The sequence below is a fragment of the Eucyclogobius newberryi genome, unplaced genomic scaffold, assembly GCF_026437365.1.
Source record: "Eucyclogobius newberryi isolate DKJ021-1_F unplaced genomic scaffold, fEucNew1.0.hap1 SCAF_22, whole genome shotgun sequence".
Classification (NCBI taxonomy): domain Eukaryota; kingdom Metazoa; phylum Chordata; class Actinopteri; order Gobiiformes; family Gobiidae; genus Eucyclogobius; species Eucyclogobius newberryi.
In genome coordinates, this window is record NW_027315857.1 from 20800709 (window position 1) to 20822694 (window position 21986).

Sequence of the window (21986 nt, forward strand, 5' to 3'; positions counted from 1 at the left end):
TCTCGAGCGGACCCGCCCCCTCACCTGTCGGAGTCGTCGGAGCTGCTGCCGCTGTGGCCCTCCTCCTTCCACCTGCGGTAGCGGTCGATCAGCTCGCTCAGGTACGACGTGCGTTTGCAGTGCTTCACGATGAACTTGTGCTTCAGCAGCTCTTTGGCCGTGGGACGCTGCAACCGCAAAAAAGGTTCAGGCGGGATTTCGGTTTCCGGTCCGTTCCGTCCGTCCCGGGGCGGCAACGAAACACGTCTTTTTATGTGTCGGAAGGAAACGCGTATTCTGATAAATGTCACGTTATTAGCCTTGATTAATGTTAAGATCTGAAACAAAACTACAGAAAGAAAGGGCGATATATCGGTTGCTTTTTTTTTCTTTTCCTTTTTTTAGTATTTACTTTTAAACATAAAACAACTAAGCATTATTTTTGCATTATTGTACGTTTTTTCATTCAATTAATCATTAAAAACGGATTGATTTTCTCATTTTTGGTTATACAGTTCCAATTAATTAAAATAAATTAACTTCAAATAATCAGAATAATACTTTCAGGCAGTTACACTAAAGAAGTAGAAGTAGTTGAAGTAGAAGAAGTAGCAGCAGCAGCAGCAGCAGCAGCAGCAGCAGCAGCAGCAGCAGCAGCAGCAGCAGCAGCAGCAGCAGCAGCAGCAGCAGCAGCAGCAGCAGCAGCAGTAGCAGTAGCAGTAGCAGTAGCAGTAGCAGTAGCAGTAGTAGTAGTAGTAGTAGTAGTAGTAGTAGTAGCAGTAGCAGTAGCAGTAGTAGTAGTAGTAGTAGTAGAAGTAGCAGAAGTAGTAGTAGTAGTAGTAGTAGTAGTAGTAGTAGTAGTAGAAGAAGTAGCAGAAGTAGCAGAAGTAGTAGTAGTAGTAGTAGCAGTAGCAGTAGTAGTAGTAGTAGTAGTAGAAGAAGTAGCAGAAGTAGCAGAAGTAGTAGTAGTAGTAGTAGTAGTAGTAGTAGTAGAAGAAGTAGCAGAAGTAGCAGAAGTAGCAGAAGTAGTAGTAGTAGTAGTAGTAGTAGTAGTAGTAGTAGTAGTAGTAGTAGTAGTAGTAGTAGGAGCTGGAGCAGGAGTAACAGTAAGTACCCGGAATACTTTTTAACATTTTTTTACTCTTACTTGAGTAATTTTTGTTTCATTAATTTCTACTTCTAGGTTTTTATGACGTCTTTGTACTTGTACTTTTACGTAAAAATATTCTAACATTATTAAACTTTTGCATGTGAACAAATGTGTTGAATTTGGATAATGTTATGAATATGTCCACCAGGGGGAAGCATTGAGCCGCAGATCAAACGGGCCTAAACACTTCAGTCCTTGATAACTAAAGTTGACTAACATAATGTCTTTCTTTATTATAAACGTATAACTTTTGCGATATCAGCGCGTGTCGCCGTGGTTACGAGATGCTGTTCCTTACAAAGGCTGGGTCCTTGTTGAGACAGGCCTCGGTGAAGTCCTTGAAGCTCTTGGAGAAGTCGCCGCTGAGCGTGGGGGGCGGGGCTTTGGGGATGTGGAACAGGACTCTCATGGGGTGCATGTCCGAGTTGGGGGGCTCGCCCTTGGCCAGCTCGATGGCCGTGATGCCCAGGGACCAGATGTCGGCCTGCGAAGACGAGACACGGGAGACCAGAGCGTGAGGCACCAGGGACGTCACGATATACAACTACTATTTACTACTACTGACTACTACCACCTACTACTGACTAATACCACCTACTACTATTGACTACCACCTACTACTGACTACTACCACCTACTACTGACTACTACCACCTACTACTATTGACTACCACCTACTACTATTGACTACCACCTACTACTGACTAATACCACCTACTACTGACTAATACCACCTACTACTATTGACTACCACCTACTACTATTGACTACCACCTACTACTGACTACTACCACCTACTACTGACTACTACCACCTACTACTATTGACTACCACCTACTACTATTGACTACCACCTACTACTGACTACTACCACCTACTACTGACTACTACCACCTACTACTATTGACTACCACCTACTACTATTGACTACCACCTACTACTGACTACTACCACCTACTACTATTGACTACCACCTACTACTGACTACTACCACCTACTACTATTTACTACTACTACCTATCTTTGTAGAAATGTCTTAAAACAAGATCAATCTCCTATTTTCTCCTATTCTTACATTCTCCTACTACCATGTTCTCCTACTCTAACTACTCCCTAACCCTACTCCTACTACCAACAACTACTACTCCGACTTTCTTTTCCTACTCCTACTTTCTAGTCCTACATCCTACTTCTACTGTCTACTCCCACTTTCTACTACTCCTACGTCTCCTACTTTCTACTACGTCTCCTACTTTCCACTACTACTCCTACTCATACTTTCTACTCCTACTCATACTTTCTACTCCTACTCATACTTTCTACTCCTACTCACACTTTCTACTCCTACTCATACTTTCTACTCCTACTCATACTTTCTACTCCTACTCACACTTTCTACTACAACTCATACTTTCTACTCCAACTCATACTTTCTACTACTACTTTATACTACTACTGTCTCCTACTATATCCTCCTACTCCTACTTTATACTACTCATACGTCTCCTACTTTCTAGTCCCTACTTTCTACTCCCACCTCCTACTCCTACCCTCTTCTCTCCTCGGTGGCACTAAAGGAGTGAGACATATTTTGTATCGGGTCACGACTCGTGGGGTTGCCATGTGTCGGGCGCTCTCATCTGGCCCACACAAAGGCAGGGTACAGGGGCTGAGGAGGGTCAAATTACAGCCACGTTTGACAGTTTGACAGTTTGACTTTCAGCAGATGGTGACTGCGACTCACCTGAACGAGCCCGTCTTAAAGGGACAGCGCCCGCTTTTCATGAGCTGCGACAACGACATGGCAACGGGGAAGAATCGGAACAAATGCTTCTGGAGATTGACTCCTTCAGTAATTTAAACATTTTTAATACATACAACTACAATATATAAACAGAGGGCAGTAGAAAGCAGCTCTAATGTGGGTTTTATGACAGAAAAAAATGATTAAAAAAAGGTTTATACTTCTTTATAATTGGTCTTAAAATCCAACCTGCTGCTATTAATAAGCCTGTCACGAACGAACGATCAATTATTATGAAAATATCAGAAAAATAAGAAAATTAAAACTTTTTTATGCAACTGAACAATATATTTATCGCTAAAAACATGAAATTTACAAAAAATATCTTTAAAAACACATTTTAAGCACAGGATTCAAACTTGCAAATTACCATATTTTCCGGACTATAAGTTGCATAATAGAGAAGAAAAAAATGTATATAAGTTGCACTGGAGTATGAAATGCGGTTGCAAGTTGAAAATAACAAATAATATCACATATAAGTATAAGAGTATAAATATAAGTATAAGTCGCATCCCGGCCAAAACTATGAAAAACGGTGCAACTTATAGTCTGGAAAATACGGTAATAAAAGTATTTCAGAACATGTTTATACAGATCTATACTATTACAGTTACATACTATTTTATGCAGAATAAGACGAGATATTCTTTCGTATGTGGAGGAAATTATAGCACTTTGTAGAGTTAGCGATTTGCTAATTATGACCGTTCAAACTGCGATTTTGATTCGATTGTGATTCACCTTTTAGCCCTGAACAAATAAGAGAATTAAACTGATAAATAACAAGTCATTCCGTTACTTAGTCAACCCTCTGCAGCTTGAATATCAGCGTATTACAAAAGAGCAACGATTTCTCCACTACTGCAAAGTACACGAGACAGAACGTCGATCCCCTTAAAGAAATACCGTCGATATCGTAACTATTCCCATGGCCGCGGCGTTTTTAGAGTTAGCGTGCGGACACTCTAGACCCCAGAGCGCAGAAGAACTCTCCGTTTTAAGCCTCGTGTGTTTGTTTTGAGCTGCTCAGGTAACCACTTCCCCCCGTTTAGGCAGCGCGCTCAAACAAGCCCCGCTCTGTCCGATTTAGACTGAACATTCAACCAGAAAGTCATGATTAGGTGTGAATCGGTTAGCGCGTCAGCAATTTGTACTTCAGCTGTATTTTATTGTATATAAATTATGTACTTTTCATTTTGAAACGTACAGTAGAAGAAAGAAGAGACTGGTTTAACGGAAGTGTGACTCTGACTCGCAGCCAAACATTTGTTATTGAGGTCGTTCTGGAGCTTTTCTGAACTTCCTGTGTTCCTCGTTCCTCGTTTGGGACAGGTTTTGTACTGGTTTAGAACTGGTTTAGCAAGGATCTGGGACTGGTTTAAGACTGATTTAGGACTAGTTTAAGACTGACCTAGGACTGGTTTAAGACTGATCTAGGACTGGTTTAGGACTGATCTGGGACTGGTTTAAGACTGATCTAGGACTGGTTTAGGACTGATCTAGGACTGGTTTAGGACTGATCTAGGACTGGTTTAAGACTGATCTGGGACTGGTTTAGGACTGATCTAGGACTGGTTTAGGACTGGTTTAAGACTGATCTGGGACTGGTTTAGGACTGATCTAGGACTGGTTTAAGACTGATCTAGGACTGGTTTAAGACTGATCTAGGACTGGTTTAAGACTGATCTGGGACTGGTTTAAGACTGATTTAGGACTGGTTAAAGACTGATCTGGGACTGGTTTAAGACTGATTTAGGACTGATCTAGGACTGGTTTAAGACTGATCTGGGACTGGTTTAAGACTGATTTAGGACTGATCTAGGACTGGTTTAAGACTGATCTGGGACTGGTTTAAGACTGATCTGGGACTGGTTTAGGACTGATCTAGGACTGGTTTAGGACTGATCTAGGACTGGTTTAAGACTGATCTGGGACTGGTTTAAGACTGATGTGGGACTGGTTTAAGACTGATCTGGGACTGGTTTAGGACTGATCTAGGACTGGTTTAGGACTGATCTAGGACTGGTTTAGGACTGGTTTAGGACTGATCTAGGACTGGTTTAGGACTGATCTAGGACTGGTTTAGGACTGATCTAGGACTGGTTTAAGACTGATCTGGGACTGGTTTAAGACTGATCTAGGACTGGTTTAGGACTGATCTAGGACTGGTTTAAGACTGATCTAGGACTGGTTTAGGACTGATCTGGGACTGGTTTAAGACTGATCTGGGACTGGTTTAGGACTGATCTAGGACTGGTTTAAGACTGATCTAGGACTGGTTTAAGACTGATCTAGGACTGGTTTAGGACTGATCTGGGACTGGTTTAAGACTGATCTGAGACTGGTTTAGGACTGATCTGGGACTGGTTTAGGACTGATCTAGGACTGGTTTAAGACTGATCTAGGACTGGTTTAGGACTGATCTGGGACTGGTTTAAGACTGATCTAGGACTGGTTTAGGACTGATCTAGGACTGGTTTAAGACTGATCTAGGACTGGTTTAAGACTGATCTAGGACTGGTTTAAGACTGATCTAGGACTGGTTTAGGACTGATCTGGGACTGGTTTAAGACTGATCTGGGACTGGTTTAGGACTGATCTAGGACTGGTTTAAGACTGATCTAGGACTGGTTTAAGACTGATCTAGGACTGGTTTAGGACTGATCTGGGACTGGTTTAAGACTGATCTGAGACTGGTTTAGGACTGATCTGGGACTGGTTTAGGACTGATCTAGGACTGGTTTAAGACTGATCTAGGACTGGTTTAGGACTGATCTGGGACTGGTTTAAGACTGATCTAGGACTGGTTTAGGACTGATCTAGGACTGGTTTAAGACTGATCTAGGACTGGTTTAAGACTGATCTAGGACTGGTTTAAGACTGATCTAGGACTGGTTTAAGACTGATCTGGGACTGGTTTAAGACTGATCTGGGACTGGTTTAAGACTGATCTGGGACTGGTTTAAGACTGATCTGGGACTGGTTTAAGACTGATCTGGGACTGGTTTAAGACTGATCTGGGACTGGTTTAAGACTGATCTAGGACTGGTTTAAGACTGATCTAGGACTGGTTTAGGACTGATCTGGGACTGGTTTAGGACTGATCTGGGACTGGTTTAGGACTGATCTGGGACTGGTTTAGGACTGATCTAGGACTGGTTTAGGACCGATCTGGGACTGGTTTAAGACTGATCTGGGACTGGTTTAGGACTGATCTGGGACTGGTTTAGGACTGATCTAGGACTGGTTTAAGACTGATCTAGGACTGGTTTAAGACTGATCTAGGACTGGTTTAAGACTGATCTAGGACTGGTTTAAGACTGATCTAGGACTGGTTTAGGACTGATCTGGGACTGGTTTAAGACTGATCTGGGACTGGTTTAGGACTGATCTAGGACTGGTTTAAGACTGATCTAGGACTGGTTTAAGACTGATCTAGGACTGGTTTAAGACTGATCTGGGACTGGTTTAAGACTGATCTAGGACTGGTTTAAGACTGATCTGGGACTGATCTGGGACTGGTTTAGGACTGGTTTAGGACTGGTTTCTGTGTTGTAGGCACTGATTCAAGCTCAGTAAATCTTATGCAAAGCCTTTGCTCTTAATGCAAATACAGACTTGAGCAACAACAAAAGCCAGAGCTACATTAAACATTAAACAGCAAACAAAAACCGAACATACTTTAAACGTGTTCAGAAACATCGTGCAGCAGAAAGTAAAAACTCCTGCGCTGAAGAGGTCATGAATAAAATAGTTCTCTATAACGTCTGAATGGAAGAATACTGGATGCAAATCACGTGTCTTAGAACAAAGGAAGTACACGCAAATAATTATTACCATCTTATAAACCTCAAAAACGGTTTATTTTAAACCCTTTTGAACTTCAGCGTAAACGTATCGCTCGCTCCCCTGATTATTCACCGCGATGTGTTTGTAAGCTAACGCTAACGTCGGATCAGTGCTACTTCCTGGTTTGTGAACAACTTTATCAGACGCAGACGGCACACGGCGGTCTCATTTTGACCCCACGGCTGCGTTTTCTGAGGCAAAACCAATTTTACTCAACAACTTGAAGAAAAATAAAAATAAAAAATGAGACTACGCTGTGCTGTCTGCATCTAATTATAAAGATACAAAAATGTCAAGCTTGATTTCGATACTAAAGAAAAAGCTTGACACTCGAAACCAATTTAAACGTCACAGAAACAAAAGAACAGAATATCGTTTTCAACACAAAATAATAGTACTTTCTTTACGTTACCATGTGGTCTTGTACTAGCTCGGATAAAGTGCAAGATCGTTCCAAAACCGCTCAGTAAAGGTCACTCTGTTTATGTGCTTTTACTAAGTATTGAGCGTCGCCTTTTTAGCTTCGTTCCGCATCCCGATTTTCCCGATTCGTCCGGCGACCCTCACGTTTCTCACCTTGGAGTCGTACGCAGACTGTTGGATGACCTCGGGCGCCATCCAAAAAGGCGTCCCCACGAACGTCTCCCGCTTGATCTGAGTGTCCGTGAGCTGCCCGGCCACGCCGAAGTCCGCCAGCTTCACCTGCCCCTGCTCCGACAGCAGGACGTTCGCCGCTGTGGATGACACACACACGGGCAACAATGTCACTGCCGTATTTTCCGGAGTATAAGTTGCACTGGAGTATAAGTCCCACCACCGGAGTATAAGTCCCACCACCGGAGTATAAGTCCCACCACCGGAGTATAAGTCCCACCACCGGAGTATAAGTCCCACCACCGGAGTATAAGTCCCACCACCGGAGTATAAGTCCCACCACCGGAGTATAAGTCCCACCACCGGAGTATAAGTCCCACCACCGGAGTATAAGTCCCACCACCGGAGTATAAGTCCAAGTCGCACCGGAGTATAAGTCCAAGTCGCACCGGAGTATAAGTCCAAGTCGCACCGGAGTATAAGTCCAAGTCGCACCGGAGTATAAGTCCAAGTCGCACCGGAGTATAAGTCCAAGTCGCACCGGAGTATAAGTCGCACCGGAGTATAAGTCGCACCGGAGTATAAGTCGCACCGGAGTATAAGTCGCACCGGAGTATAAGTCGCACCGGAGTATAAGTCGCACCGGAGTATAAGTCGCACCGGAGTATAAGTCGCACCGGAGTATAAGTCGCACCGGAGTATAAGTCGCATTTTCTGGGGGGAAATTAATTTGCTAAAATCCATAAAAGTGTTTGAAGTATCATTAAAGGCCTAAATTAAATTGTCTTTAAGCCTGAATATTTTTTAATAAACAATATGTAACACTCAACTTGGCCCCACTTTATAGCAACAAGAAATGTAAAATGCGAGCATGTGGACCCAATTTCTCAAAAAAAAAAAAAAATTTATTTATTAGGTTCAATACATTTTCTGTCGAGTACCTTTAATGTCCCGGTGGATCTTCCGCTCCGAGTGCAGGTAATCCAGACCCTTCAAGATCTCTTTCAGCATCGTGGCAATCTGCGTCTCGTCGAAGGGGCCGGCCCGTAACTGAGAAAGAAGAACCAAAGTTACGCAAGAAATCAAACAGACTCTGTCAGACCTTACATAATCAATGCAGTAGAAAACGCTGAAGGCCGTTTACCGTTACACAGGGAGCTCACACAAGACCGGGCTTGACGAAGAATTAAAACGTGTTGCGCATTTATTTAATCTGTAAAGCGTGCGGAAAGGGCTAGCAAGTATACATTTGTTTACAACACGCTCGCTTCAAAAAGGACACGTAATATACATTATTTTTTGTAGTTATTTATCTTTAATCGTGCTCTCGAGTAACTTTGCTTCGGCATTTCATGTTTTAGAATTAAAAACTAATCCCAATATAGAGAAGAGACACATTATTTTGCATAAATTACGTTTGCCCGACTTGGATTTTGGGGTTAGCACGCCGTCTACTGGCAGCAGTGGGAATGAACATGGGGAAAAACAACGCTGTCGGCGCGTTAATACCAGAACGCAGTAGTAATGGATGCAAGTTGACGGCAGGAAGTCTGTGGATGATTTATGGACTTAAAACTACCGTAATTTCCGGACTATAAGTCACACCTTTTTTCATAGTTTTGGCCAGGGTGCAACTTGTACTTATATTTATACTTATACTCCGGAGCGACTTATATGTGACATTATTTGTTATTTTCACACTTGCAACCGCATTTCATACTCCAGTGCGACTTATATATGTTTTTTCTTCTCTATTATGCATTTTTTGGCTGGTGCAATTTATACTCCGGTGCCACTTATAGTCCGGAAAATACGGTAAAAGAAACATTGAAAAGGAGTGATTTCTGAGGCTTACAGAAGATGACCTTGTAAGCAGGATTAATGAAACAAGCGTGAATTAAGATAGATACATGTTTGATGAGGGATCAAAATGAGTTTAACAGGTTTAAAAGCTCAACAAAGTCTATTTTGCATAATACGTGTCCTTTAAAGATCATATTTTATGTTTAGTGGACTTTTATGGGGCTTTGTTTCTCTTTGTCTGCTGCATTTAGATTTTGTTTCACTTACATTCCGTTACAGTTTATTGTTCGTCTCCATCTCCAGAGCTAAAATGCTCTGTTCCACATTGTGATGTCATTAAGTGTTAATCCAGGCAATGCTCCTCTGCGTTTCAAAGTCAACGTTAGTCCACGAGGATTAGACGACTAATTTCAACGCTCATCTTGCCCTTCACTAAAGATCCGGCTCAATAATGAAGCGAGCGGCCATTGTTTTTAGCCCCATTTGAACTGCTTCCTAGTTTTCCTTCACACAAAAAATATGGTAAACTGAAATAACAACACAGTCGTTTGATTTTTTTAGGTTAACGTAAATAACACACAATAGAAATATTAACACATGTATAAATAATAAATAAATATTAATAATAAAAGCCTGATAAATACATAAAATAAATAAAATAAATAAAATAAATAAAATAAATAAAATAAATAAAATAAATAAAATAACTCACCAAATCTAGCGCTGAGCCTCCTCCGAGATACTCCATGATGATCCATAGTTTACTGCCCTGAAAATACAAATACATCGGTACCGTCCGTGAGCGAATGAAAAGTTCCAGTTTATTTAATCAAAACAAGCAAGTCTGATGCACAAAGAGGTGGGAGATATTGACAAAAATGTATATATCTATATTTTTGAGGGATTAAAAACAATATTCAGACGTTATCCTCGCAATCGATCAGTAATAATACTAAAATGTGCCTGTAAATGACTCGGTTGAGTTAAAAATATTGCTTAAGAAGTGAATGAACTGTTAAATTAGTCACAAAAGAGTAGAATTATCACTTTATACTCTTGTTTGAGAGATTACACTGCCAGTTTATACTTTTTACAGTTCTTCTTGCATTAATTTAATATTCGTTATGGTAGATTATGTACTATGTAGTGTTTTTCAGACTTCCTATAAGTGATCTGTTCGTCTGTATCTGCCTCTGTATCTTCCTGCGTTGCACCAATGAAATTTCCCCATGTGGGACAATAAAGGAATATCTTATCTTATCTTATATTCTACAGTCATTTTGCACATCTCCAGAACAACTACCGTATTTCCGGACTATAAGTTGCACCTTTTTCCATAGTTTTGGCCGGGGTGCGACTTATCCTTGTATTTATACTTATATACTTATACTCCAGAGCGACTTGTATGTGATATTATTTGTTATTTTCACACTTGCAACCGCATTTCATACTCCAGTGCAACTTATACATATGTTTTTTTCTTCTCTATTATGCATTTTTTGGCTGGTGGACTTATACTACAGAAAATACGGTACTTCAGACAGTATATTACACCCTCATTTGAAAGACTACTCTGCAAGGTAATTTTTTAGCTTTTAACAATCACAATGTTATTTTTAAATGAGGAACTGTACGTTTTTCCAATGTGGTTTCAAACTATAAACGGCAACTAAACAAAAACAAAAACCACCCATATCCGATGACGGGGCTCACTAGTACCTTTAAGTACGACCCGTAGTACTTGGTGATGTAGGGGCTCTCGCACTGGCTGAGGACGGTGATCTCCTGCTGGATGTCCTCGATCTCGTCCTCCGCCTCCTCCAGGTCGATGGTCTTTATGGCCACGACGCTCTGGGTGCGGTTGTCGATGCCTTTGAACACCTGCCGCCGCCGCCACACGAACACGTTACAAACCGCCAAGAATATCGGACAAAGTACTTTTCAAACGGTCTGAATTGACATCCCGACGTTTCACGGATCAAACGGGAAAACAAATGTAGTCGCTGCAGTGGTGGCGATGAACGGAAAAGTCGCCATTTCTACAGTTTAAAGCGCCCCCTACAGGTCGGACGACTCACTGAACTAAAATAAGATGAATTAAGATGACTGTATTTTGGATTTAGCTAAAAATTATGAAAATGTAATCACAGAATAGCACATTTTTTAAGTTTATAATTTCACTTCCTGTTTGTAATTGATGACATCACACTAGGAAATTACCAAGCAAACACTGTGCTACTACTACTCATCTAACACTTCTTTTTATTTGACAAATTTAAATATATTAGAGCGACTTTATTTTGTTGAATTAATGTTTAGAGAGTCAAAAATGTTGTTTTTTTGCTTTGACTGGAACGAGTGTCCCTAGTGTGATGTCACTTCCTGTAATTTTCTACAGATTTTTCAACGTTTTCTCCACAAAAAACCTGCTCAATTGGTGTAAAACTATCATTTATATATGCGACCGACAGGTATAAATACACCAAATAACGTAAAAATGTGAAAATCGTAAAAACCTGTCATACGTCACTTTAAGAGCCGTCACTTTAAGAGCCGTTGCTTGGTAGTGGAGCCGGGCTGTTGTCAAGTTTATAACAACAAGCCGGAACTCCAACAAGCCGGAATTTTACAGGTTTTAGAGTCGCAACATGAAAAACTGTCCTAACTAAGAATGTTGAGGTTATTTGGTTAACCGTGACCATTTTAGACGCAAAATTAAGTATTTTTCGTTCAATTTATTGCCCAAAAAATATACTTAAATATAAAGATGTTTTTTATCTGGCTGTTTTAGTCAAACTTAACATTATTCATACACACAAACTTGAGGAACAGTGACGTTTCAGACCACGGGAAAGAAAGAAAATGAAAGATTTCACTGGTCACAGTCTCGGTAATCGTGAATAATTGTTCAATTCTGACGTTTTTTTTTAAAATCGCAATAATCTTAACGCTGAAATTTGACATCGACCATCCAGAAAGTGTGTCTGTGTTTTTACGCCTTAATCAGACTTAATTCTGGTCATTTCAGAGTTCCGCTTCACCACTCCTGTATTTTATCATATCAACACATTAACATTTTTATAATCAAAGAAGTACCTCTCCAAAGGATCCTTTTCCGATTCGGTCTAGTTTCGTGAACAGCTCCTCTGGGTCGATCTGAGAGCTCTGCAAGACCAAAAACGAGCCAGTGTCAAAACAGTGAATATTGTAACAGAAATAAATCAAATACACAACATATAGTTTCAAGCAACAGTGTGAAATACCGTATTTTCCGGACTACAAGTCGCACATTTGTTCATAGTTTTGGCCGGGGTGCGACTTATACTTATATTTATACTTATATACTTATACTCCGGAGCAACTTATATGTGATATTATTTGTTATTTTCACACTTGCAACCGGATTTGATACTCCAGTGCGACTTATATATGTTTTTTTCTTCTCTATAATGCATTTTTTTGGCTGGTGCGACTTATAGTCCGGAAAATACGGTAGTCGCACCTCTAGTGTCAGGGTCAGGGTTTGAGTCATTTACACCAGCACACAGTATTAGTCCAAACCAATAAATAAAATAAGTGAGAGAGTGAAATGAGCAGTAAAAGTGAATCATGCTCTAAAAATGACAACTCCTCTTTTTTGTCAACATATAGATTTTCATGTGGAAAAAACAATACTGTCCAATCTGCGACTAAAGATGTTTAATTATAACTTCATTTTAATCCACTCACATCCATAGAACTATAGAACATTGAAAACCCGAGAGTTTTTCGTAAAATATTTTTTCTCATAAAGACAAGATCACCATTTAAAGTAGAACCTACAAACACCAAACTTTACATTCTTGTATTTAACAAGATTTTGACAAAACGTACAGACGGATTAGTTGATATCGAAATTCCAAGCTTGATTTATTCAAGTTTCTAATCTAAAAAAATAGACGAAATTTGAATTATTTGGCAAATTTTTTGCCAATATTTCATAAATCCCTAAAAAAAAAAAAAAATTTTGTAACTTATGTCAACAAAATAAAGCAAGAAATTTAAACATGGTTCTGTCTGTTTAATAACATTTTTAAGATTTAAATGCATGCAATTTTGGCCGTTTTAAAGATATTTTGCCTAATTTTTACATGGAAACATGGCATGATGAAAACCTTGTATAAAGTGTTTTGCTTACATTAATGTGAGTAAACGACAAGAGAAGTTTCAAATTGCCTTCTCTGAGTTTAAGGTTTCTTCCTTGTAACCTGCAGCGCCTTAGACGGTATGTTGTCAAAGTTCGGCGACTATTGTGTCAGAAAATAGACTTTGGTTTTGTTGACAGTGTCATCACTTTTTGACCCCAATTTCCAGCCCCATAATGCATTGCAGCGCTGGCGGATGTGTTGTCACCGCACACAGAGGGAGAGAGAAAGAGAGAGTCATAAAAGTGAAGGGCAGGAAGTGAGTGACAGTTGGAGTGAACAGGAACTACGCTCTGAAGAATTATCTGCTGTTATTTTTTTCTTTCAGGCGTTTCCTAAACTCTGGGGTCGGTTTATGGTGTGAAAGAGAGAGATAAGGGACAGAATTATGGCTTTTACAACCCTGAAGTGCCCCCTACAGGTCGGATGACTCGAACTTAGATAACTAAAAGAATCATAAAAATGTTATCACAGAGTAGCACATTTTGTAGGTTTACAAATTCACTTCCTGTTTGTAATTGATGACATCACACTAGGAAATTACCCAGCAAACACTGGGCCAAAACTCATCTAATGTCAAAAGACTTTATTTTGTTGAATTAATGTTTAAAAAAGGTCAAAAAAGTTGTTTCTTGTGTGTAAATTCTGCATAAACTTTGACTGGAATGAGAGTCCCTGTTGTGATGTCACTTCCGGTCCTGTTTTCCACAGATTTCTCAATGTTTTCTCCACAAATACCTGCTTGATATGTGTAAAACTATAATCACTTTTATGTACAACAGGTAAAAGTACACCAGATATCGTCAATTTTTTTTTAAATCGCAAAAAACGGTCACAAGCACTTTAAATCTCTCCAAACTCCAAATTTGAAAAACAACAACGACAACAATTAATCAACTGAGATTTGAACCAATTCGCTTGCTCCGTCTCGTCACTGCCTCTTCGGGGATGAGTTTTTCCACAAAATCTACTCTCATCACATGGTCAGTTACTCTGCTGGGTGTCTTTTGAAGTATTCTCTTGTGCAAAAACGCTAAATATTCTACAGTTTGCAAAATATAATCATATCTGTGCAAATACGGAGCTGTGACAACAATGATCACTTTCTGACCGACCGGAATAGACCCGAGCTTACCATCGAGATTAGCTCCTGATTTGATTAAAAGGTAAAGCGTGGCGCAGCGCGAATAAATGTCTGATAAAAGGTCTATTCTTTGTCTTCAACGGCGCGTGAAAATTCGTTCAAACTGTGCGACATGACAAGCGATACGTCACAACTCATCTCCCTCGCATCGACTGCCGAGCGCGATTTCCGATCGCACTCGCTAGGTAGAATCAACTGAATCTCGACTAAAATCCGATCAGCTGGAAAAGCCCCAAACAACCGCGACGGCGACGTTCCGTTTTCATTCTCGATCGGCCCCCGCGAGGCTCGCTTCGATACCACAACAACACGCGATGAACGATCAACGCGAACTGAAAACCGGGCGAGCGATAAAGCGTCTGGTGTCCGTGTGACGCCGGTCTGGCCTGAAAAGAGGAAGCGTGGACCGCAGCGTCGCCACACCCAGTCCACAAACACAGGCCGACGACGTCGACGGGCGCCTGAGCGTACACGAGGCCAAAGAGCAGATCAAACACACACACGACACGCAACACGACACACAACACGACAACCACCGACGAGCAGGAATAAAGGATGGGGGAACACGACAACTTTGTGACGCATCGAAGCCTGAAGCTAAAAATAGACGCTGTAAAAGGCCCTGCTCATCTCGACTTTTACATCTTTGAACCCAAAATATACCAGTAGTTATAGTTTACCCGCAGAATAGCAAGAGTAGTAAAACATCAGCCAACTGAGAAGACGTTTTGTCGAGCGATAAAACCATTTTTGAGAACCGTATTGGAGCAAGTGTCTGTCGTTATCCCAGACAGAGTGGGCGGGGCTAACAGTTCTGACTCATGTTCTTCACTCACCGTTCAAAATGGGAGACAGAAGTCAGTAACGTCATAAGAAAGATCGTCACGTGTGGTGGGAAACTGAAATGCTGCTCTTCGTTCAGTGCCGCGACAATTAAATCGACGAATCGCGACGGGTCGACGACGGAAAATAATCGTGAGTTTTGATAGTCGTAGTCGAGACCCCGTTTTCGTGGAGATACGGCGAGTTCTTTGGTCGGCCGATGCCTTTTCTTACCTTAAATAAGTCCCTCATTCGTCCTTCGTCCCTCATTCGTTCGTCCCTCATTCGTCCCTCCCTCGTCCTTTGTCCCTCCCTCATCCTTCGTCCCTCATTCGTTCGTCCCTCGTCCTTTGTCCCTCCCTCATCCTTCGTCCCTCATTCGTCCCTCATTCGTCCCTCATTCGTTCCTCCCTCGTCCTCATTCGTCCCTCCCTCGTCCTTCGTCCCTCATTCGTCCCTCCCTCGTCCTTCGTCCCTCATTCGTCCCTCCCTCGTTCATTCGTCCTTCGTTCGCCCGTCCCTCGTTCGTCCCTCCCTCGTTCGTCCCTCCCTCGTTCGTCCGTCCCTCCCTCGTTCGTCCCTCATTCGTCCCTCCCTCGTTCGTTCGTCCGTCCCTCGTTCGTCCCTCATTACTTCGTCCCTCATTACCTTAAATAACCATAAATTCGACCAAACGCATCCTTTCAAACACAATCGAGTTCAGGCTTAATTAAAACCGTGGTTAAACGTTGGCCAATGGCGTGACACGACTCAGTGGAACAAAATCTTTCCCTGTTAAACCACGACCTGCGCAAACTCAAAACGAAACACGCCCACTTTTTAATCATCAAAACCGTAAAAAAGGTAAAAAAGTTCTTCAAACACGCAACAAGCGCCGTCACAACATACTTCGTGAAACTGTACCAACAGTGACGCGTGGCAATGTATCGATACGGCGGCCCGCTGCATCGATACCGCATCACGATATATGGATATTTGGACGCTGCTACTGGTCCCCCGTTCTCAAGCGGCGTCATACTCTCAGAGGGCGGTTAGACGAGTAACAAAGCAAGGCCGGTGACCGCAATTTCCTCACCGATCGCTCCACATCCGGTCCTCTGATACCAACGATAAGAACCTGTATTATTACGACTTAATGAGTCTCCCCGACTCCGCCCACTCCTGATCCCAGCCGGCTAAATATAGACATTCAACCTTTTGTACAGTTGGGTCATTCATCGGTCATTTATTCAGGTTATCGCCGTTTATTGCCCATAATTCTATGATGTCACCCCAATATTTAGATAAGGGAAATGCTTGAAAATGATTTTGATGCACAATGTTAATAAAAACAAGCTTTTTTTCAACAATAGAATGTCATTTTCGCACAGAACGATAGCGGTTTTTCGAGTTACGATCATTTCTATTGTACATTGAGACTTTTTAAATACATTATAAACCGAATAAAGGTTGAAATATGGTGACGGAGCAGATTAAGTGTATTGTCTTTATTACATGTTTTAGAGACTGTATAAAGTCCAGCTAATTAATGATGATCAGACGAGGGCAATATATCAAAATGAAGGTAATATTGTGTTGTTTTGAAGATGAAGCTAAATTTAAACGCAGACTATTTCATTTTTACTAAGACATTTTACAAAAGGACTCCGTTGTTCTACTGGGGGACTTCAACGCCCACGTGGGCAATGACAGTGACACCTGGAGAGGGGTGATCGGGAAGAACGGCTTCCCCGATCTGAACCCGAGCGGTGTTCAGTTATTGGACTTCTGTGCTAGCCACGGATTGTCCATAACGAACACCATGTTCAAGCACAAGGGTGTCCATCAGTGCACGTGGCACCAGGACACCCTAGGCCGGAGGTCAATGATCGACTTAGTTGTCGTGTCATCAGACCTCCGGCCGCGTGTCTTGGACACTCGGGTGAAGAGAGGGGCAGAGTTGTCAACCGATCACCACCTGGTGGTGAGTTGGATCCGCTGGCGGAGGAGGAAGCCGGACAGACTTGGCAGACCCAAGCGCATTGTGAGGGTCTGTTGGGAACGTCTAGTGGAGCCCTCTGTCAGTAGGGTATTCAACTCGCACCTCCGGGAGAGCTTCTCCCATGTCCCGGGGGAGGCTGGGGACATTGAGTCCGAGTGGACCATGTTCTCCGCCTCCATTGTTGATGCGGCTGCTCGGAGCTGTGGTCGCAAGGTCTCCGGTGCCTGTCGTGGCGGCAACCCCCGAACCCGGTGGTGGACACCGGAAGTAAGGGATGCCGTCAGACTAAAGAAGGAGGCCTATCAGGCCACTCTGGCTTGTAGGTCTCCGGAGGTCATCGACGGGTATCGGCAGGCCAAGCGAGCCGCGGCTCGCGCTGTCGCAGAGGCAAAAACCCGGGCCTGGGAGGAGTTCGGGGAGGCCATGGAGGAGGACTATCGGTCGGCACCAAAGAAATTCTGGCAAACCGTCCGGCGCCTCAGAAAGGGGAAGCAGTGTCTCACAAACACCGTTTACGGTGCGGGTGGAGGCCTGCTGACCTCGACTGGGGATGTCGTCGGACGGTGGAAGGAATACTTTGAGGATCTCCTTAATCCCTCAGTCACGTCTTCTGAAGAGGAAGTAGAGACCGGGGACTCGGAGGCTGGCTCATCCATCACCCAAGCTGAAGTCACTGAGGTTGTCCGCAAACTCCTCGGTGGCAGGGCTCCGGGGGTGGATGAGATCCGCCCTGAGTACCTAAAGTATCTGGATGTTGTAGGACTGTCTTGGTTGACACGTCTCTGCAACATCGCGTGGCGTTCGGGGACCGTGCCTCTGGACTGGCAGACCGGGGTGGTGGTCCCTCTGTTCAAGAAGGGGGACCGGAGGGTGTGTTCCAACTACAGAGGGATCACACTCCTCAGCCTCCCGGGTAAGGTCTATTCCAAGGTACTGGAGAGGAGAATCCGACCGATAGTCAAACCTCGGATTCAGGAGGAGCAGAGTGGTTTTCGTCCCGGTCGTGGAACACTGGACCAGCTCTATACCCTCCATCGGGTGCTCGAGGGTTCATGGGAGTTTGCCCAACCAGTCCACATGTGCTTTGTGGATCTGGAGAAGGCTTTTGACCGTGTCCCTCGGGGTGTCCTTTGGGGGGTGCTCCGGGAGTACGGGGTCCGGGGCCCTTTGCTCAGGGCTGTCCGGTCCCTGTATGACCGGAGCAGGAGCTGTGTTCGCATTGCCGGCAGTAAGTCAGACCTGTTCCCAGTGCATGTTGGACTCCGCCAGGGCTGCCCTGTGTCACCGGTTCTGTTCATAATTTTTATGGACAGAATTTCTAGGCGCAGTCAGGGGTCGGAGGGTGTCCGGTTTGGGGACCACAGGATCTCATCTCTGCTGTTTGCAGACGATGTTGTCCTGATGGCTCCATCAAACCCGGACCTGCAACATGCACTGGGACGGTTTGCAGCCGAGTGTGAAGCGGCTGGGATGAGAATCAGCACCTCCAAATCCGAGGCCATGGTTCTCGACCGGAAAAAGGTGGCTTGCCCTCTCCAGGTGGGTGGGGTGTCCTTGCCCCAAGTGGAGGAGTTCAAGTATCTCGGGGTCTTGTTCACGAGTGAGGGAAGGATGGAGCGTGAGATCGACAGGCGGATCGGTGCAGCGGCTGCAGTGATGCAGTCGCTGCATCGGACCGTTGTGGTAAAGAGGGAGCTGAGCCGAAAGGCAAAGCTCTCTATTTACCGGTCGGTCTACGTTCCTACCCTCACCTATGGTCATGAGCTTTGGGTAGTGACCGAAAGAACAAGATCGCGGATACAAGCGGTCGAAATGAGTTTCCTCCGCCGGGTGGCTGGGCGCTCCCTTAGAGATAAGGTGAGGAGCTCGGCCACACGGGGGGAGCTCGGAGTAGAGCCGCTGCTCCTCCACGTCGAGAGGAGCCAGCTGAGGTGGCTCGGGCATCTGTTCCGGATGCCTCCTGGGCGCCTCCCTCGGGAGGTGTTTCAGGCATGTCCCACCGGGAAGAGGCCCCGGGGAAGACCCAGGACACGCTGGAGAGACTATGTCTCTCGGCTGGCCTGGGAACGCCTCGGGATCCCCCCGGAGGAGTTAGAGGAAGTGTCTGGGGAGAAGGAAGTCTGGGAGTCCCTGCTCAGACTGCTGCCCCCGCGACCCGGCCCCGGATAAAGCGGCAGAAGATGGATGGATGGATGGATTTTACAAAAGGAGTGGATTAAAACCAAAAAATGACTAAAGTAATGCTGGGAACTTTCAGATAAAAGGCAATAAGGTGCATTTTTTGCATTTTTGTGGTTTAATTTTACAGACGTTTGATTTATCTGATAGTTAAACCTCAACAAATATGTTTAAAGTCATGTTTTAACACATTTCTGTTGGATTGACACAATATCGGCCGACTATCGTCAGAATACCCCTAAAAAACATCCATATACAACAATTGCTCTTTAGTTAATTAATCATGACTCTTGATTAGTGGATTAGCCCCTGCAGGCCGACGATTAGGGTTGACAAAATATCAAAAAAATCTGATACTAATCTATATTAAAACAAGTATCAAACTGTTTTAATATGATCTTGACCACACTAACAGAGACATTATTGCATTTAAATATTCAATTGTTGTTTTAAGATAAGATATTCCTTTATTGTCCCACATGGGGAAATTTCATAAAAATTGTATTACCAAAAAAAGAAAAAGGAAAAAAAAAACACACATTGAAAAACGTGGCACATTTTGGTACATTTCAGACGATGTGCAAAAACACTGTACAATCTGACATTTATTGACGGAGGGACTGAAAAAAACAGTACATTTTTTTAATTAGAACTTCCTGACGGACATGACTTTGGCCTCTTTTAAACATTTTCAAGGAAGTAAAGTGTTTATTTGTGTTCTCGGGTTTACATTTTAGTTTAACCTTCACATCTTTAGTTAATATTTGACCGTTTCCAGCAGTCTGCGCTCGCATCGGTTAGATATTAAGATCTGATGGAGTATTCTATCAAACAAGGAAGAACATGTTCAGTTTACAACATCATAAAGTGCAGATAAAAATTAAAATAAACCCCTCCCTTCAATGACATGCACAACAAAGCCTGCCGCAATGACACATTTTTAATTATGATGTATTGCTACAGAAAAATATCACCATAACATTGAAACTTCTTCCCAGTAAACCCTTTTCTAAACATGCAATAGCATTAAAAAAAAAACACAATTTAATTAGTTGTTAGTTACTTATTCTCGACAGTCTACACAAATATGCACAAAAACTTAACTAGAAAATACATTGCTCCAGCTTTTATTTAAATTGTATTTTAATTTAATCGTATTTTAATCAAATCCAATATTTATTAATTTAATTCAATTGTATTTTTATCAATTTAATTGTATTTTAATTAAATTGAATATGTATTCATTTAATATGTATTAATTTAACATACTATTTATTCATGTAATTTAATATTTATTCATTTAATTTAATTGTATTTTTATTCATTTAATTTAATTGTATCATTTGTATTAATTTATTAATTAATGTACCTACTTTCAAATATAAAGCAGTAACAATAGTGAGAACAAGAACAAAAACAGCAAAAGCTCCAGTTATCATTAATTCAAAATTAGTTGATGTACAGTAGTATTTATTGTGTCAGGTCTAAATCAAGCTCAAAATTAATACTTCCCACAATGTAACGGATTATATTATACATTTTTCAACAGTATTATCCTATTGATGCCGCGGACAACCAAAAACACGCACTGTGGGCAAAATCTCCATGACAACACACTGTACCAGATAGTGACAATAAACATTTCGAGCAAAATTCCCATCCACGAAAATTCCCGTTTTCACCTATCCCCTATCCCCGCCCACATCCTCGTGCTTAGTGTGATTATTTGAGGTTCTGAGTGAAAAAGTACGTAGTAGGGCAGTAATCCTGTAGTTGTTCAGTCAATGGTATCTTAGTTGACCAAATACTGTATTACCGTATTTTCCGAACTATAAGGCGCACCCTTTTTTCATAGTTTTGGCCGGTGTGTGACTTATATGTGATATTATTTGTTATTTTCACACTTGCAACCGCATTTCATAGTCCAGTGCAACTTATATAAGTTTTTTCTTCTCTATTATGCATTTTTTTGGCTGGTGCGACTCATACTCCAGTGCGACTTATAGTACGAAAAATACGGTAGTCGACTGATTATTTGATTTGGATTAAAATGATTTATATGGGGCATTAGCAAAAAGGAAAAGATATGGATGAATTAACATTTTTGAATGAATCACGAGTTTAATCTACCTTGTATACATATATAACATATAAATACACTGTTTACAAGTACTTTCCTGTATGAATAATTACTTTTTGCAAGAATTCCAGAGCACTTGTAGTTTTTTGAGTGAAATTTGGATTAGACGACTAATTGGTCTCTCTAGTATGCGGGATTCCAAAATGTCACGTAGCCATAAAAACATGTAAAAGACAATCTGCTGCTCGTTACAGCGAAATGTCACTGCGAAGAGGCGGAGCTTATCAGTTCTGCAGTTTTGAACAGGAAGTCACTGGCCCCGTTTCTACTATTACGCCGTTTTAGATCTATATTTGAAGCGCAAAATGTAAAAATTATGATCTACAAGTTATGTTGCAGTTTAATATTATGCACA

At 42.2% G+C, this 21986-nt stretch overlaps 1 protein-coding gene across 1 annotated transcript in view; it reads right to left on the reverse strand.

Moving 5' to 3' along the window:
- The window catches only part of stk26 (serine/threonine protein kinase 26), a 42205-nt gene that overhangs the window by 6085 nt on the left and 14134 nt on the right, over nucleotides 1-21986 (reverse strand). Inside the window, exons 2-8 of the mRNA XM_072458963.1 lie at nucleotides 12279-12347; nucleotides 10902-11063; nucleotides 9895-9951; nucleotides 8321-8429; nucleotides 7362-7519; nucleotides 1428-1613; nucleotides 25-167 (exon numbers count right to left, since the gene is read on the reverse strand). Of these exons, the coding sequence (XP_072315064.1) occupies nucleotides 25-167; nucleotides 1428-1613; nucleotides 7362-7519; nucleotides 8321-8429; nucleotides 9895-9951; nucleotides 10902-11063; nucleotides 12279-12347 (884 nt within the window). The remainder of the gene's footprint in view (nucleotides 1-24; nucleotides 168-1427; nucleotides 1614-7361; nucleotides 7520-8320; nucleotides 8430-9894; nucleotides 9952-10901; nucleotides 11064-12278; nucleotides 12348-21986) is intronic.